The sequence below is a fragment of the Lissotriton helveticus genome, chromosome 2_1, assembly GCF_964261635.1.
Source record: "Lissotriton helveticus chromosome 2_1, aLisHel1.1, whole genome shotgun sequence".
In the NCBI taxonomy this organism is placed as follows: domain Eukaryota; kingdom Metazoa; phylum Chordata; class Amphibia; order Caudata; family Salamandridae; genus Lissotriton; species Lissotriton helveticus.
This window is the reverse complement of record NC_136059.1, coordinates 869,439,341-869,458,017: the sequence shown is the minus strand read 5'-3', so window position 1 is coordinate 869,458,017 and position 18,677 is coordinate 869,439,341. Positions and strand designations below refer to the sequence as shown.

Below are 18,677 nucleotides of genomic sequence, written 5' to 3'. Positions count from 1 at the left end.
AGGAAAGGGAATCATCCTTTAGAATTAAAGATGCTGGAAAAGAAACCCTTCAAGAAAGAAATATCCTACTGGTATTGGGCCCTAATCTCAGTAGGGGAGGAAGACTTCCGGATTCCAGAGAGAATATGGGGGAAAGATCTGCCAACGTTGGATACAAACAATCTATGGCAAGTACCAATGAGCAAATGCTGGTCAATCGTGACATCTGCTGCACTAAAAAGAAATCACTTATATACCACTCAGAGCGTATTGGACTCTAAAAAGGTTATTCAGCGGGTCCACAGTGAAGAGCTGCCCAAAATGCGGATTACAGAAGGCCGATGACCTGCATATTTTCTGGCAGTGCCCCCATCTCGATGGCTTCTGGAAGGACGTGGGTAAGACTCTAGAAGAGGTAGTGGGAAAACATCTAACTGTAAGTATTGATTTAGTTATCTTTGGAGTGACGGGCTCAAGTGTGGCAGGAAATCTAACAAATGCTCAGGAAAATCTGGTTTTCCTACTGATACTTTTGGCAAGGAGAGAGGTGTGTGTAAAGTGGATAAATCCAACCCCTCCACTTCACAGGGAATGGCTATCTTCAGTCTTAAAAATTTATAATTTGGATAAAAAAAAGAAACCTTTTTCTAAGAAGTATAAATTCCGGGAGCTATAGGAAAATCATCATATGAGTTAACACTGCCAAATTGCAAGGTTTTGACTTATCAAGTGCATGTACTCCTTTTTTCTTTTTTGTTACCAAGTCCAATGATTACGTGCGAGCAACGCAAAATCAGATGAAGGCCAAAAAGTGTAGCCAAAATGGCTAGCTCGCCCACCTCCGAAAAATAACCTTCTCTTAAAGTAATTGGAAGTAAGGGGTTCCTTTACTCCGAAACTCCTGAGGGCTTCTGCCTAGACTCACACTTATGGCAGCGAAGGTAAAGATTGGTTTAAGGAAAAAGGACCCCGAGAAATCCTTACTATAAAAAGTTGCAGAATGAGGACTAAAAAGAAAAAAAAAAGAAAAAAAAAGAAAATGCAGTCCTTTATATTTGATGTGCAGTAAGCATATAACGATCCACAAGCTCCCTCCAACAGCATCAACTGCCTTCTTTGGACCTTTACCTCTAGTCAGTTTCATGACGTGGAACTAGAATTCTTTCACCATTCTACCGTCACTCACGATAGATACATTATCATTCATTGAAATTAGAAAGAATAAAATGTTGGTACAGTAAAAAAAAAAAAAAGGTACATAGCCACATCTTCCTAGAAAATTATTTAAGTGTAGATTTCGAACAAAGAAAACTATAAAAGTAGAGATTCTTTTATCAAAAAAGAATAACCCAGTTGTTCAATGCTAATAGGAGTAATTGGAACAAGAAATATTATCAGAACACTACAACTCTTTCAATGATCATTTTATTTTCTAAAAATATCAGACATTTCATAGAAATGGGTAAAATGCATAAAAGGACTTATAGTACCAATATGGATCATGCAAATCATATTGCTTCCATTATGACAACTAGCCCATGCTGTAACCAACAATAATTGTAATATTCTAATGTAACAAAATTAACATCTTCAACGGTTTCCAAGTTCTTCATTCAGTTACAATGGAAAAGACCAAAACACCATAACACCCTTTTACAAACATTTGCTAATTGCACTTGTTCAAGAGGTAGTTAAAAGCACATGTTCATAACTCAAGTTTTAACCAGGTTTCCAACATGTTTATTCGAGCTTGAAGAAAGAATATGTAATATTTTGGCTTCATTCAATTTTTTCCAGACCTGTGACTTTCCATTTTGAAATTATAAATATATAGCAATGTGGATCATTTGTATATGCATCTAGGATACTATGGCTCACTTGTAGTCGTTTACAACACATAGAAAAAGAAGCAAAGCACCCTTAGTTCAGGCAGTTATGTGTTTTGAGCCAGATTTACCCCGTCAACAAACGGCTCCGACCAAATTTCCTGCATCGCATACTTTAACATCCAGATCTTTACAAGAAATTAAAAAAAAAGATTGCATCAGCCAGGGATAGAATGTAATCATGGTCTTAAGGTCACATACAAGCATGGCATCTACTATCAAAGTACAGGTATGCTGTTTGATTTTGTTCAAAGGTGAAATTCTCAACCAGAGGAAGTAATCTAAAGTCAATAAATGGAAAAGGTCTGGTTTGTTTAATGTTTAAGAGTGCAAAACATGACGCCCTTTAACTATGTTAAAAACTCTGCAGATTTGAGGACAACTAAAATACTTTAGTACTTTTATCCAGAAAGGAATTGAAACTGGAAAACTAAAAACACGTACCAAGTTGTCTATCACAGTTCATGAATTTGAAAGATAGTTAAGTAACAGAGGAGCGAATTCTTAAGAAGCTCACATCCACTCTGCTCGCAAGATTTTTAGTAAGCGACCAGCAAATGAAACTGAACATTTCAATTATCTACAGTGGCTTCCTTATTTTGGTGGATTGTGTACATTAAATTGACCGAAAGGCAAAGGAGTCAAATCAAGTGCAATACTAAGCACTAGCATGTTCGTATTATTAACCCAAAAGCACTTGATAAGGACCGTTCTGGTGTAAAAAGTATTGAGATTATTGGGTTAGAGCCAACTGATTAATCAAACGGATCTGCAATGTAACTGAGGACCCACGCCACTCTTGGAGAAACAGAATTCATATCCCATATCTTTTTACGTTAGATAAACTTTAGATCGAAATACATTCCTCTCAAAACTCACATCCTTTCCTTGGCAATATTCAGAGATCATACACATGATTAGTGGACTAAGAAAAATCAATGTAGCAATACACGTCCTTACTTGGGCCTACATACAAAAAACTGAATAAATCGCAAGGGTTCACCAGCGGTAAAAAATCCCCACTGGGATCAATTAAAAAAGGAATAACTAACAACGACGTGTGCTCAAATTCAAAATATGCAGTGGGCTAAATAAACAAATATTTTGATGTTTCAATTATTTTTCTCAAACACTACTTTCTCACTTAATGGAAGAAGAAATTACCCTAAATCTTTAAAAATATTTTTACTGTATGGTAAACTAAATTCTATTTTTATATGTGCATTGCTGTGTTTCAGAGTACAATGGTATCCAATAAGTGGTTAAAGCAGGCGCATAAATAACAAATTACATTATAAGTGACACCAAACTAGTGTGATCTCTCTTTAAAAAGGCCACACTTTTAAATAGCTTTGAATGGTAATATGAACCAACTTTCTGTTTTAAAGCCCCTTGCCTTTACAAAATGAATCAGGCATGGAATTCCTTACTGAATGAAGGCAACATTGTAAGGTGCACGAGTTAAAGAGGTTTTACAAAACACACTACTAAGACATTAGGATTCTCCTGCAAAAACATGTTTGTCATTGCTAAGCAAAGTGCTTCTTTTCATAGCTTAAAAGAGTCAGTTGGAAAATGGAAACCTACCATCCCATAAAAATATATACATAATTATATTTCATATTATTGCACAATAAAGACCCATGCTCCCAAGATCAAAGGCCTAACAATCTTTACACATGTAACTTTAAGTCCACTGCAATGGTAACCCCACTCTGACCAGCAGAGCGCATGCGGATTATGGGGAGGGGTAGAGGGCATGTCTACCGCACCAAGCATCTTTACACTATATCTTCAAGAAGTCTTTGCAGATTCTTCTGGATCTGAAAAGGGCAGAAATTCTCAAATTAGAAACTCAAAAGAACAAGTTTACGATTAGAAAAATAAAATCATGGAAAAGTGACTTGCATTAACAATGTGTCAAGTTCAACACAATTTCATCACTGTGAGAAAATCAGAGTACAAATTCGAAGTAAATAGCTAGCCCAAACTGGCCATTTGACTCTACCCTTAAAAGCCCCATTTCCTATTTATATTTGCACAATATTAACATTATATTCAGGATTCAGAGAACCCTTCAGGTTTGCCAACACTGATTATCACTTTTCTGTTTCCATGTTGAAGGTGTCCATTGATTTTCACCTTAACCATAAACACAATATTATAAGTCTTGAATCGTTTACAATCGTACATTATGCTTAAATAAGACAGGCCAGTGAGTCAAATAAGGTAAATTGTCATCCACATTTGTCAGGTAGGCAGCACAGCCAGAAATAGTGCTATGAATGAGAAATTATTTTAACGTCATTCCTCGCAGATACAGTGAGGTAATGAAGGGCCCTCAAGAGAAGAGATTCACACTTACAGTAACCACTTGTAAGGGTGATGCATTTGGGTTCATATGAAGACTGGCAGGGCATACAGGTGTCGAGTCCCATTTCATAGACATGAATGGAGGCTTCTCTATTGTAACTACCTTTATTTATGCTTTCACGCCATGCAAATGTGCCGCATTGCGAGGAGCTGGTCGGCTGCTCTCCTGTCTAAGCTCCTCTTCTCCCTTTTACTCAGAGGCGTAGCTAGAGCTTGTGGCACCCGGGGCTATCCCTCAGATTGCCACCCCTTGAGGGGCCGGGGGAGGTGCTGGGGAAAAAAGACGGTGAGCACACTGGATACCATGCCCTCCTAGCTGTCCTGCCTGCAGATGCCTAGGACTCAACAAGCAATGGGGACAAAGACTGGCCTGTCTTGTGAATTGTAAAATGATGTGTACTACTATTCTCATCACATGCAAGTGAAAGGCCCTTTTTTAGTATTTCGGGCTATTTGGTCACATTGTGTTAAATGTTCCTGTAGTACTAAAGCAGCAACTTTTTAATGTAGCTTATACCCTGAGTTAAAGAAACCGTATAAGTTTAAAGTAAACATATCTAAAATGTCAGTAATAGTGTTTTAAACTTCATTCACACAACCCACTCTCCTGCAGTACGTAGTCTATCCTCTTTCCTTTACATGTTTTGCAGGCTATATAATCGATAACAGCCATCGGGGCACCACCACATTCATCCCACCTACAGGCCCAAGTTAAACTGTAAGGTGCACCATAATACACATGCAGTGGTTTATTTATTTATTTATGCGTTTTTATATAGCACGGACTTTACCCGAAGGCGTCAGAGCGCTTCACAATAGGAACAGAAAATTACAAGTGAGCAAATTACAAAAGCAGACGATAAGTTACATGAGGTAAAAGTGACAATTGTGAGCAAACAAAATATATGAGGTAGCAAATAGTGCATTACAGGAGGAAAGAGTGACAAGTGTGCAGGTTACAAGAGAAAACAAAGTACAATTAGAGGTTATATACTGCAATATATGCTAGACACAGAGGCACAAGAACAAACGTTACGTAGGCAATGGTGGCACTTGTGCAAGTATCAAAAGCAAACAAATTGTGAGCGGTAGCAAACAGTGTGTTACAAGAGTAATATACATTTGCGGTTTCCATAGAAAGGAAAACGTTCTAAAATGTATTTCCATCCTCATATAAATACACGTTAGCTGCCTTACATAAAAGTAGGAAACTTCATTTGATCATTGGTGGCATGATTAGGATTCAGATATTTCAGTGGATTACGTTTTAACAGTGCCGTGGGAAAAAACAGAAGCGCCTGGTGAAAGAGCCGAATGAAATGACGAGGAGAGGCAATCCGGTGCATTATATCTGCTGAAGAGAGCCTCTGAAGTTTAATGAAATAAAACAGATGCACGCACTTACCCGACATTGCAGGTGACTGCTGTAATGTTGGTGCATATAATGAATTGCACAACACTGTAATGGTATGTTAAGTAATTTATTCTTAATTTATAAGTGAGTGCTGAGGAGCGCCGGCCGGCGCTTCCGAACAATGCTGTGTCTCCGCGCACAATGAATCTGCGCGCGCAGCTTGCCAACATGGCCGACGCACGTCACGCCTACGTGACGTGCATCAACTAGAATGCGTCCGCTACATATCTCCCCCTTTTTATCAAACATTAAAGAGTCACTTACAGTTCATTGTCCAATTCAAAATCTCGATATCTGGAAGGTCTTACCACCTGCCTTCCGCTCCTTGTGACCCTGACTGGGTTCTCCATTGTCTCTTGACTCTGCGTCTCATGGCTTACTGTCCCTTCATTCTCAACTCTTCCTTCATGCGTGCTTCTCTCCAGCCTGTCCCATTCCAATCCTTGACTTCCATTTTCTCCTTCCTCTTCCCTTTCCGTTCCAGCTCTCACTCCACCTTGCTGTTCTGCGGCTTCTTGATTCCTCTCCACTTCCGAGCCTTCCTTGTCTTCCCAGTCGGCGCTCTGTTGCTCCCAGCCCAAAACTTTATTGCACCTGGCCATGCGGTCTTGGGACCACACGTTCCCGTCGCTTAGTAAGGCTGCTCGATCATATACTTCCACAACTTGCAACGGCTTGGTGTACTTGCTGTCTCCCTTCTTCTGTAGGGTGGCCAACCTTACTCTTACCCACTCTCCTTTCTCCAGACCTGTACTTTTGACATTCCTGCGCTTGTTGTAGTGGTTGCTGTAGATTGTCTGTGCTCTTTCCAGGTTAGCCCGCACCACTGCAGGAGACCATTCACTAGTGATGAGTTTATCCTTCCAAATCCTGTTGTCGTGTGTAAAGGGTTCACGCCCTCTCAATATTTGGAATGGACTATACCCCGTGCCCGTGGGGGTTATTCTGTAGGCCCATATCATATTCTCTAACGCCTTCTCCCAGTTCTGTTCACTTGATATGGCTGCTTGTATGGCATCACTACCCTGTTAAATCTCTCCACTAGACCGTTACCGGCCGGATGGTAGATTGCGGTGTGTTTGACAGTGACACCATTTCTTTGCATGAACTTGTTCCACTTTTCTGACGTGAACTGGGGTCCATTGTCACTCAAGATCGATTTTGGTATTCCTTCCCTCGTGAAAGTCTCTGACAGAAACTTAATGATGTTCTCAGTGTCCATGGACTCATCTACTCTCAACTCCGGCCACTTTGAATATCGATCCATGAGCACACACACGTATTTCTGTGTGCCTTGGTCATCTAGGACCGGTCCCAAAATGTCTATGGATAGTTCTTCCCACGGATTTGAAGGGGGATCAAACTTTCCTATCGCTGGCCTCAACGGTTTTAATGTCTTGTCCGCCCGTTGACACTGTGGGCACTCCCTGACATGCCTCTCAGCTCTTATGTCCATGCCTGGCCACCAGTAATTTTGTTTTGCTCGTGCCTTGAGTTTCCCTATGCCCAGGTGTCCTTCATGTAGCAAGTCCACAAGTTTTGAGGTGAGGTTCCTTGGGGGAATCACCTTATCTCCCCTGTATATGAAGATCCCTTTGTCTCCTATCGACAGTTCTTCCCGTACTTCAAAGTACGGCTTGAGACTTGCCCTCACGTTCCTTTTGTCCGGCCATCCATGTACGATGTGCCCCTTCACTTCCTTTAAGTCAGTGTCCTCTTCATATGACTCTGTCCATTCTTGTAGGCTGATTAGTTTCTCTTGGTCTTCTATCAGAGCTACCAACTCCCCACTGCCGGCAGAGTCTTCCTCTCCCAGCTCCATGGCAGCCGCCCTGCTCAGATAATCCGCTACTTGGTTACGGCTCCCGGGAATGTACTCCACGTCATACCTGAACTCGAGCAACGAGAGTCATCTTGGATATCCGGGGAGTGGCACTGGCGTGTCCGCTCGACGTTGGCACCTTCACCAACGGTTTGTGGTCCGTTCTGAGAAGAAAGCGTGTCCCCCACAGAAATTGCCGGAATCTTGCCATGGCCCATACAACCGCCAGCATCTCTTTCTCAATCACGCTGTACTTGCTCTCCGTATCTGTCAATGCTCTGGACGCAAAACTGATGGTCTCCATTTCCCCTCTTCCTCTGTCTTGCATGAGTACCGCGCCCAAGCCCTTGTCACTGGCATCTGTCGTCAGTATGGTGGTGCCTTGTGGGTCGTAACCCTTGAGGGGAACCGCTCCTGTAACGTCCCTTTTTATTGTTTCGAACTCTGCTTGGGCTTCTGGCGTCCACTGAAACACTGTGCTGTCCCTGGTCAACAGCCTCAAATTGTGGGTCTTGGAAGCGAAGTGTACCACAAACTTGCTGTAGTACTCCGCCATCCCCAGGAACGATCTGACCTCTTCCTTGTTCCGGGGCGGCGGTGCTTCAGCGATGGCTTTGACGTTTTCTGCTTTGGGGGTAACCCCTTGCCTTCCGATCTCATGACCTAGGTACGTTACCGATTGCAGTCCTAATCGACACTTCGACCACTCCGCCGTGAGGCCTTTGTTCACTAGTGTTTTCAACACTTTTCCCAGCTTCTGATCGTGGTCCTGCTTATCTCGTCCCATTACCAAAATGTCATCCTGGAAGTACTGGACGTCCTTACAGTCTCTGAATAGTTGGTGCATCATTTTCTGGAAGACTGCGGCTGCTGAGGCCAGTCCAAAAGGCATCCGACAAAACTGGTAACACCCAAACGGAGTGATGAAGGATGTGAGCCGTTTGCTGTCCGGGTGGAGTGCGATTTGGTGATAGGCCGAGGTCAAGTCGATAGTGGAGTACCACTGTACCCCCCTGGTCTTGGTCAACATTTCCTCGATTCTGGGGAGGGGAAATTTCTCTACAACGATATTCTTATTCAGTTCTCTTAGATCCACACAGAGCCGGACCTTCCCATTTGGCTTCATTACGACCACCAAGGGCGCCAACCATTCTGCACAGGTTATCGGCTCTATTATTCCTTTCTTTTCCAGCTCCTGGAGTTCAGTTTGGACTGCTTCTCTCACCGCAATCGGCACATTCCTCACCTTGTGGGTTACCGGAATGGCCCCTTCCTTGAGCACAATCCTGTGTTGGAAGTTTTCCATCCGTCCCACTGTGCCACCAAAGACTTTCGGGTAGTTCTCCTTCCATTTGTTCATGTCCGGCCATTCTTCTTGCTCTGTGAGTAATATTTGCTCTTTTCCTCCTGGATCCAGTTTTATTCCTAGGTCCCACTGGTCTAGCCATCCCAGGACCGAGGGTCCCTTTTCTGCAATGTACAGCTTGCACCATGCTGACCGGCCCCTGAATTCGAACAGTAGGCGGCGGAACCCCAACATTGGAATGCGGTCGCCGTTGTAAGTGACCGGTCGGATGTCTAGCTTTTCCAGCTCCGGTCCCAACTTGGGTCTGAATGTTTCTTCCCATACTGCCTGTTGGATGATGGTGAAGGGGGATCCTGTGTCCGCCACCACGGTGATGGTGATTCCTCCCATTGACATGTCCAGGATGGGTTTTGTGGATTTCCTCCCTTCTATGCTCATTACCTGGTCATATATGCACAGGACGGTGATCACCTCTTCCTCTGCTACCTCTTCCGGATCTTCTTCACCTTGCTCGACGTATTTCACTGTTTCCTTAGAATGTTTCTTCCTACACACCTTTTCGTAGTGGCCCAGGATACCGCAGTGTAGGCACTTGGCTCGGAATGCGGGACATCTTCTGTCACGTGCGTCGTGGGACCAACTGCCACATCTGTAGCACGATTTCTTGCTATCACTCCCTGTTTGTTTCCCTTGCCATCTGCTGGTTCCTTTGGCTGCTGGGTCTTTTCCTCTTTGGTCCTTACGGTGGTCTCCCTCTTGTATCCTGTTCACCATTGTTGGGGTGACCACATCTTTCTTGGTTGCTGCAGCACACCTCCTAGCAAGCTCCGCCCTTTTTACGATGACCATTACTTCTTTGAGCGTGGTGTCGCCGCTCGCCCACAACTTGTCTTGGACCTGTGTGCTCGTAGTGTGCATCACGATCTGGTCTTTTATGGATTCATCCTCCCACAATGCGTATTTACACGGGGCCGCTAGTTTCCTCAAGGCCCCTACATATTCCTCTATGGTTTCTCCAGCCCGTTGTTTCCTTTGCTGGAAGTTGAACCTATCCACAGACACACATATGGTGGGGCGGTACCTCTCATCCAGGTCTTCTACTGCATGGGCATAGACATCCGTATCAGTGTCCGCTCTCTTCTTGGGCACCAGACTCTTGTAAATCCTGAGACCCTCCGGTCCCAGGTTCAGCAGCAGGATACGTTTCTTTCTTTGGGGGGTGAACTTCTCTTCATTTTCGTCCTCTAGGACCCCTATGAAATTATCGATATATTCCTTCCAATCCTCCCACTTCATCAGGGGTTCGCCAGGTTTCGGTAGGAACTGCACCGGCGCAATTGCATAGCCTGCCGGTGTGCTCATCCTCGCCTCCCTGACCTCTGTCGCCTTGCTGGTGGGGCTCCCTGGGGCAGTGTCCTTCACTTCTGTATGGGCGTCCTCCTGGGGACTCCTAGTTCTGGTCCCCTCTTCCTCCCCTTTAGTAGCCAGCGCTGTTCCTACCTTCCACAGTGCGATGGGAAGGTATTTGCGGTGATTTGTCTTCTGTGGGTTGCGGTGCTGCCTCTCTGGCCACTGCGCCGCCCCTCCGGTTGTTGTGGCACTGCCACGCTCCTCAGCCTGTCGTTCTTGGTGGGCTCAGCCGTGCCCCCTTGTGCTCTCCACACTCTGGCCTGGTAGCGCCGCTCTGCGCTGTGTCCCAGTGGTCAGGGGTTTGCCTGCTATGCTGCTGCCCACGTGGTGGAGGGTTCGATTTTATTTTCTTGCTGAATACCAGTTGGATCCTCCCGTCCTCGTCGCCACTGTAATGTTGGTGCATATAATGAATTGCACAACACTGTAATGGTATGTTAAGTAATTTATTCTTAATTTATAAGTGAGTGCTGAGGAGCGCCGGCCGGCGCTTCCGAACAATGCTGTGTCTCCGCGCGCAATGAATCTGCGCGCGCAGCTTGCCAACATGGCCGACGCACGTCACGCCTACGTGACGTGCATCAACTAGAATGCGTCCGCTACAACTGCTGTGTTTCTCCTACCTTCATCTGGTCGTCAGACCCCACTTCACAGATTGGCCTTTTCCCTGACCTTGCTGGATTTTGCGTAGTGGAGTCTAATCCCACCCTTCTCCATCTCGTCACAGAGGGGGGTGGGGTTTAATCCCATATAGAGGAACCTCCCCTGCCGAGAGGAACAAACGCAGGATTTAGTAAAGCCGCGCTGCAGCCTGCAATCCTTTTGACCTGCGTTGGGTAACTGCTGCAGAGTGCACACAAACGCGAGACTTAGTTTTTGGCAATATAATTGAAAGCCCGGTGCTTTAAATTATATTGCCAAAAACTAAGTCCCACGTTTGTGTGCACTCTGCAGCAGTTACCCAACGCAGGCCAAAAGGAGTGCAGGCTGCAGCGCTGGCGTCTTTGTACTTACTTTTAAACTACGGCCGCGGCACTGGAGGCTCGTTGCTGTAATGTCAGCGCTCTAGCTGACTCACGTCGCGTGATGACGCAACGCGCCCCCCGCCATTTTGTGGATGCGCGCGCATCCACAGTTGAGAAGCGCGAGTGCCGGAGCCCGCAGCTAATCGGCTCGGCGCTCTCTGAGCAGTATACTAGAGAATAAATCCCTTGAATTACAAAGCTGTGTCCTGTCGTCACTAACAGCAAGGCAACCTTTACAATGGCGATGAGGTCGGATTAAAAAGGAGAAAAAACGGGAAAAAAACGGAAACATGAGCACTGAACCCAAGCAGGTGCAACCATCGGACCATCACAAGGGGCCTGAGAGAGCCACAGTCAAGCCACAAAAGAGGGACATCTGAGAGCGCGACAGAGCCTACAACACCCACAGAGGGAGCCAGACAGGGCACAGAGAAGGACAGAAAGTGCATGCAGCGGGGTAAGAACGCAAGGGACACCCCCACAGCAACAATACACCCTAGGGGCAGGAGCACTGGCGACCTCAGGGAAGAGTGAAGGGGAAGAGACAAAAAGCCCCCAGCTTCAAACTAAGAAGCAGGAGGAAGACAGCGCACCAGGCAGTCCCAAGGGCCAAAGTGGGACCTCACCGCCTGAAAGGCGCGAAACCATGTGCGCACAGGCGTCTTCTGCTACGGTGCCCGTACCATTCCCGCCCAAGCCAGGAGAAGCCCTTATGAGGTTGGAAGACTGGAGAGACTACATCGATAACTTTATTGAAGTACTAGAGGATGAAAATGAGGAGAAATTTACAAGTAAAAGGAAGAAACGGATACTGTTACACAACCTGGGCCCGGAGGGGCTCAGAGTATTCAAAAACTTAGTACCTAAACAACGAGCAGATACCGACGACGATGTCTATGCCCACGCAATTGGAGAATTAAATTAACACTACAGACCAGCAGTATGTGTCTCAATTGATCGATACAATTTTCAACAGGGAAAGCAAGAAGCTGGGGGAATCGGTGGAAGAGTATGTAGAGGCATTAAGGAAACTAGCATCCACGTGCAGATACGATACATTCCAAGATGAGTTCATTAAAGACCAAATCGTGATGCACACCACAAGTAAGGCCGTGCAAGATAAATTATGGGCAAGTGGGGATGCCACGCTGAAGGAAGTCATGGCAATAGTGAAGAAAGCGGAGTTGGCACGACGATGCGCGGAGGCGGCGAAGAAAGAGACGTTAGCCAGACCTATGGTGAACAGAATAGAAGAGGAGGAGCCCCGAAGAGATATCAGGAACAATTGTGAGTGTTCTGTTGTCCATTAGCCATTTGCCTTGCCACTGCTGACCTTTTTAAAATTGCGCTCTGCTTATTTTAACTATCGCATCAGATCATTTTATAGCGTACTTTTGTTCGTATTTTAAAATTGTACCTACGATTGTATTGTGAGCCCAATTCCGCCCTTCACACTCAGTGAGGTATCCATTAGTTTCTTTGCTTCTTTGCACATATTGCGTATTTGCACCTGCGCTGTTTATAATTATTGCCATTCATTTGCTTAGTCCGATCGTGCCGGTCTTAGCGCTCGACCCCAGCGGTACCCGGAAGTTAGGCGGGACCGCATTGCACTCTGGGTTGGCGCTCTAGGGTTCTGCTCGGCCGACCCTACTTAACGCTATGATTAGGCGAGCGCGCAGCGGGCGCGCCGCCTGCGCGCCAAAGGAACGCCAAAGGAGGACCCGTCTGTGCCCGTCCGTGTCCTGGACGGGCCCAGGGCCGGATCCCCTGCCTGCGTCCAGCGGATTCAACATACCACTCTGTTGAGGTATTCTCCGGAGGACCTGGTTGCATTGAATGTCCCTAGATGTGATGAGGGACACTCCTGGGTGGTGACGGACTGTCTTTCGCGTATATGCCCCTCGTGTAATTTCTGCTTCCATAACACACGGAGCCTCCCTGAACAGGCGAACATTAACCCTACGTTGATCAGGGCGGGGTTAATTAACGCTAGGTCATTGGTGAAGCACACCGCTGATGTGTTCGAAATTCTGGCTGAGAACCAGTTGGATCTTTTTTTTATTACTGAATCCTGGCTAAATGATACATGTGCCCCGGTTGTGGAGCTAACAATTCCCCGTGGCTTTAAGATCACAAGGGCAGACCGCCCGTCGGGCAGAGGGGGCGGTGTTGCCGTGATCCATAGAGACCAATGGGTCTTTTTGAGTGAGCCCCAAGATGCTTTGGGGGATGCGGAGTTGCTCCATTTTGCCTTGGTGTTTAATCCCCATTTCACCTTGGGAGGCAAACTCCTATATCGTCCTCCGGGCCATGTGGGTAACTTTGTTGGGGAGCTGGAGGAGGTCATAGTCCCGCGGGCTTTAAGATTCTCAAGATACCTCCGTTTGGGGGATTTTAATATTCATGTCGATATGTGTGACTCCACTGAGGCCATTCGTTTAGGTGAGGCCTTAACCATGGCCCACCTTAAACAATGGGTCGATGCCCCAACTCATGTGGGCGGCCATGTTTTAAACTTGGTTTGCTCTAACTTTGACATTATTATGACACGTCCTGAGAGGGTGACATGGTCTGACCATGATCTGATCAGGTTTTCTTGGTCCCTGGATAGAAGCGTAGGAGGGGGGAATACCCCCTCTCGTGCTCATTCACAGCGGATCAACCTGATCACTCTGTCGGACTCTCTTTCCCGAAACCGTCCTGTACTGTCCTTGACCTGATCTTCCTTATAGGCTTCGTCCCAGGTGGTGAAGGAGTGCATAGTGGAAGGTGGAAGTGGCGGTGGAAGACGGTGGCAGTGTCTTCCCACCGCTAGCTTGCTGTATGCGGAGTCATACTGTTAAATGAGAGACTAGCAGCGCAATTTTTAATCAACAGCGCATTTTAAGATTTAAAGACTTGTGGTGTTTTAAATTATTCAGCGCACGCTTTCTAGAGAGCGCTGCTCGAAATTGTTTAATTCCTTTTTAAATACCTGCATTATCACTATTTTAACTTCACCGGAGTGCTGACCCGATTCCTCTTCCTGCCCGCCTCGGTCCGACTCGGTAATTCATTACCGTTGAGCGGAGGGCGGACAGGTGAGGGCCAGGCACTTCCGGGAGCGGTTAGCGCTCTAGTTGTCCACTGGGGGCTACTTAGGCGGAGCCTTCAGACAGCGCAGCTGCGGTGGAAGACGGTGGCAGTGTCTTCCCACCGCTAGCTTGCTGTATGCGGAGTCATACTGTTAAATGAGAGACTAGCAGCGCAATTTTTAATCAACAGCGCATTTTAAGATTTAAAGACTTGTGGTGTTTTAAATTACTCAGCGCACGCTTTCTAGAGAGCGCTGCTCGAAATTGTTTAATTCCTTTTTAAATACCTGCATTATCACTATTTTAACTTCACCGGAGTGCTGACCCGATTCCTCTTCCTGCCCGCCTCGGTCCGACTCGGTAATTCATTACCGTTGAGCGGAGGGCGGACAGGTGAGGGCCAGGCACTTCCGGGAGCGGTTAGCGCTCTAGTTGTCCACTGGGGGCTACTTAGCCATCGCCTCTTCGGAAGCGCGCAGCGATTGCGCGCAGCCTCATTGCAGCCGAAGACCAGCCAAAGAGCTGCCCGTCTGCGCCCGTCCGCGACAGGACGAGGCGACGGGGCGTGGTACCTACAACATGCCGCCTTCACGAGCGGATAACCATATCAGGTATGAGGCTACCTTTCTGAAAACCGTAAATCAACAAACATCTCCGTGCTTTTCAGAGGACAACAGACCCTGCTTTGTAGGACCATTTTCATGCAAAAGATGTCATTACTCCTCTATGCTTTTCGCTGAATCCCATATACCTAGCAAGTCACCTCATGATCTGCACTGTATCCTAATTAATGCTCGCTCAATGCCCAAACATCAAATTGAGATCTGGGATCTAATACATTCTTTGACTCCAGATCTCTGTTTCATCACTGAAACTTGGCTAAAGCCCCACACGGTATCTGCCATTGCATTGGGAGTACCTTTGGGTTACAAATTTCATCATTCCGACCGTCCTGACAAAATAGGTGGCGGAATCGCCATAATTTATAAAGAGTCCTTCAAACTAGACATTTTGGACAAACAATGTTGCAAAGAAATGGAAACTATGGTTTTCAGAATTATTCTCCCAAACAGGAAAGCTAGTAAAGGCGTACTTATATACAGACCACCCCCTCCTTGTCCCAATTTTTCTACATCTCTCTTAGAGATGCTTGGCCCCCATATACGAGCCAATGAGGATTTTCTCCTTCTTGGAGATTTTAATATTCATACCGACCAACCTGACTCCATAGGCGCTAAAAGTTTGATTACTGACATGAACACCATCGGTCTGACACAAAAAAATCAGGATCCCACCCATGAAGGTGGACATTGCATTGACCTGATATATACCAACTTTGACAACATACTGTGTCATAAACCCATCCAACTCAATTGGTCAGATCATTTCTTACTACAATTCACTATTTTTAAAGCTAATGCAGGTCCCCACAAGAAACTACTACCCCCCTCTATACGCAGACAGTGGCATAAACTCACACTGGAGACGTTACAAAAGGCGTGGGAAAAACCCGAGATTAGAGACACCGAAGACGTAGAACACAAGTTAACTATGCTCCAACAATCTCTTACTACAGCCATTGATAAAATTGCTCCCCTGAAAACATTCAAACAACTTGCTGTAGCTAAGCAGGAGAAATGGTATACCGAGGCCCTTAGGAAAGAGAAACAAGAATGCAGGAGGATAGAAAAAAGGTGGAGGAAATCACACTCTGAGGAGAACGAAAAGGCACACCGTGCAGGGCAAAACAATTACTATAAACATATTAAAGCTGCCCGCAAAAACACTATTGCTCAACAACTATTAGAAGCAGGCAACTCTCCTAAAGAATTGTATAGGATTCTGGAAACTTTCACTAAACCCATGGCCTGCACAAGCCCAGATGACTTCTCACAAAATCTATGTGAAGAGGTCTCATTATACTTCGAAAATAAAATAGAGGCAATCTATGAAAAAATTCTGGCATCCCAACCAAAAAGTGATACCATGAATACCTCCTCCCCCTATAACAATACCAACTTCACTTTATCCACATTTCCCCCTGTCAATACCGAAGAGCTCCACACAATTATGACCCAAGTAAAATCTGGTTCACCGAATGACCTCATTCCTGCCAAAACCCTGACCTTTCTCCGCACCTTGTTAGCCCCCCACATTCAGGATGTAATAAATCAGTCTTTGAAAGAGGGAAAAGTACCAGCTGAGTGGAAAAATGCAGTGGTGAACCCCATCCGCAAGAATGCGGCGCTCCCGTGGACAGAGCTTTCCAACCTCCGTCCCATCTCCCTTCTGCCTTATTACAGCAAGATGGCCGAGAAACACGTTAATGCACACCTGTCTAGATACATCGAGGCAGCGGGCAGCCTGGACCACTCGCAATCCGGTTTCAGGCCTAACCATAGCACCGAATCAGCTCTCCTCTCAGTGACAGATAACATCAGAATGTCACTTGACAGGGGGAGCTCAGTGATTCTGGTGCTATTGGATTTGTCCGCTGCCTTCGACACGGTGTCGCATGAAATTCTTCTCGACCGTCTGAAGGCAGTGGGAGTAAAAGGGACCGCCCTTGCATGGCTTGAAAGCTTTCTTGAAGACAGACAACAAGGGGTCAAACTAGGCTCCCATAAATCTGTCTGCAGGAAGCTTACCAAGGGTGTGCCACAGGGCTCATGCTTGAGCCCCACGTTATTTAACGTATATGTGGCCCCTTTGGCAGAGATTATAAGATCTTACGGGTTCTCTCCAATCTCCTACGCTGACGACACTCAGCTGCTGTTTCCCTTTCAGACCATCACTCCTGCTGTCATGAAATCTTTCCAAGATGGCATGAGAGCAGTGGCTGGATGGATGGCGCAGAACTTCCTCCAGTGCAACGTGTCCAAAACAGAGGTCATGTTGTTCGGAGGTGCCACTCTGCTCTGGTCACCAGATTGGTGGCCACTTGAGCTAGGACCTGTCCCAGCGCCCAAACTCACCATCAAAAATTTGGGAGTACGCCTAGACCAAGCTCTGATCATGAAAGATCACGTCAGTCAGGTTACAGGAACATGTTTCCGCACAATAGGTCTTCTACGGCGTATCTTCCCCTTCCTACCCAACATCTATAGGAAAACGCTGGTACAGGCACTAATCCTTGGACGAGTGGACTATTGTAATAGTCTACTCATTTCCGCCAACCAGGAACAACTACGCAGACTGCAGGTGGTGCAGAATACTGCGGCAAGACTCATCCTGAATGCTCCCCCCCGCACCCCTTCCCGCCTTCTTCTTTCCCATCTCCATTGGCTTCCAGTGCAACAGCGTATAAACTTCAAAATGTGCTGCATTATGCACAAATGCATATATGGATCCGGCCCCAAATATCTAAAAGAAATTTTTCTTCCATATTCTCCTGGACGGGCTCTGCGCTCCAGCAACACCATGCTGCTGCATGTTCCTAAAGTCTCCAAAGTAAGACAGGGGGGGCGTGCCCCCTCCTATAAAGGCCCCTTGTTGTGGAACTCTCTTCCACCTCAGTTGAGGCTAACCTCCAATCTCTTTTCCTTTAGGAAGAAATTAAAAACTCACCTGTTCTCATACGAATAACATGGCCACTCTCTCTGTCACCTCACTTACTACAGTCTGCCCAATTCATGCAAGCTACGCGCGGAGATACCCCTTCGGGGCTGATTCATGCGCGATACAAGACCATAAATAAAATAAATAAATAGTGAATGGTTGGCCAGAAAAGAAACACCTTAGCGAGAATCTACGGAAGTACTATGAGGTCAGGGAGGAACTGTCAGTGGATGATAAGGGAGTGTTCGTATACAGGGGGGACAAGGTCATCCACCCAGCAGGAATCGTTCCGAGACTGCTAGCGATACTCCACGAAGGACATCTGGGGATCAGAAAAACAAAACTACGGACCAAACAGGGATACTGGTGGCCAGGCATGGACGTGCAAGCTGAACGATACGTCAGGGAATGCATCCAGTGCCAAGGAGCGGACAAAACGCTTAAGCCTTTGAGACCTGCTCTGGGAAAATTTGACTCCCCGAAGAACCCGTGGAAAGAGCGGTCTATTGATATCTTGGGCCTGATCTTGGATGGACAAGGAACCCAGAAGTATGTGTGCGTCCTCATAGACAGGTACTCCAAAATGTTTTTCGAATCATTTACCCGAGATATAAGAGAAGTAGAGAGCATGTGTGCATGACTTATTAATAAGAGTGTAATATATGTGTCTTTCTAGATCACTTTGAACGTCCACTGACTAGGAGGATGAGTAATTGAACTGTAGGTACAGGTTGTATCGTTCCTACTTTCAAATTTTTTTTTCACTATTATTGTTTTCACACACATTTAAACAGTAGCAACTATTTGAGAGCAGTGGCCCTGATGAA

At 46.0% G+C, this 18,677-nt stretch overlaps 1 protein-coding gene across 3 annotated transcripts in view; it reads right to left on the bottom strand.

Moving 5' to 3' along the window:
* Positions 1 to 1,388: 1,388 nt before the first annotated feature.
* GRAMD2B (GRAM domain containing 2B) overlaps positions 1,389 to 18,677 on the bottom strand; it is a 609,764-nt gene continuing 592,475 nt past the window's right edge. For all 3 annotated transcript variants that reach the window (XM_078675589.1, XM_078675590.1, XM_078675591.1), the window contains exon 14: positions 1,389 to 3,688. In XM_078675589.1, coding sequence (XP_078531715.1) covers positions 3,647 to 3,688 — 42 coding nt within the window. In that variant the 3' untranslated portion in view covers positions 1,389 to 3,646. The remainder of the gene's footprint in view (positions 3,689 to 18,677) is intronic.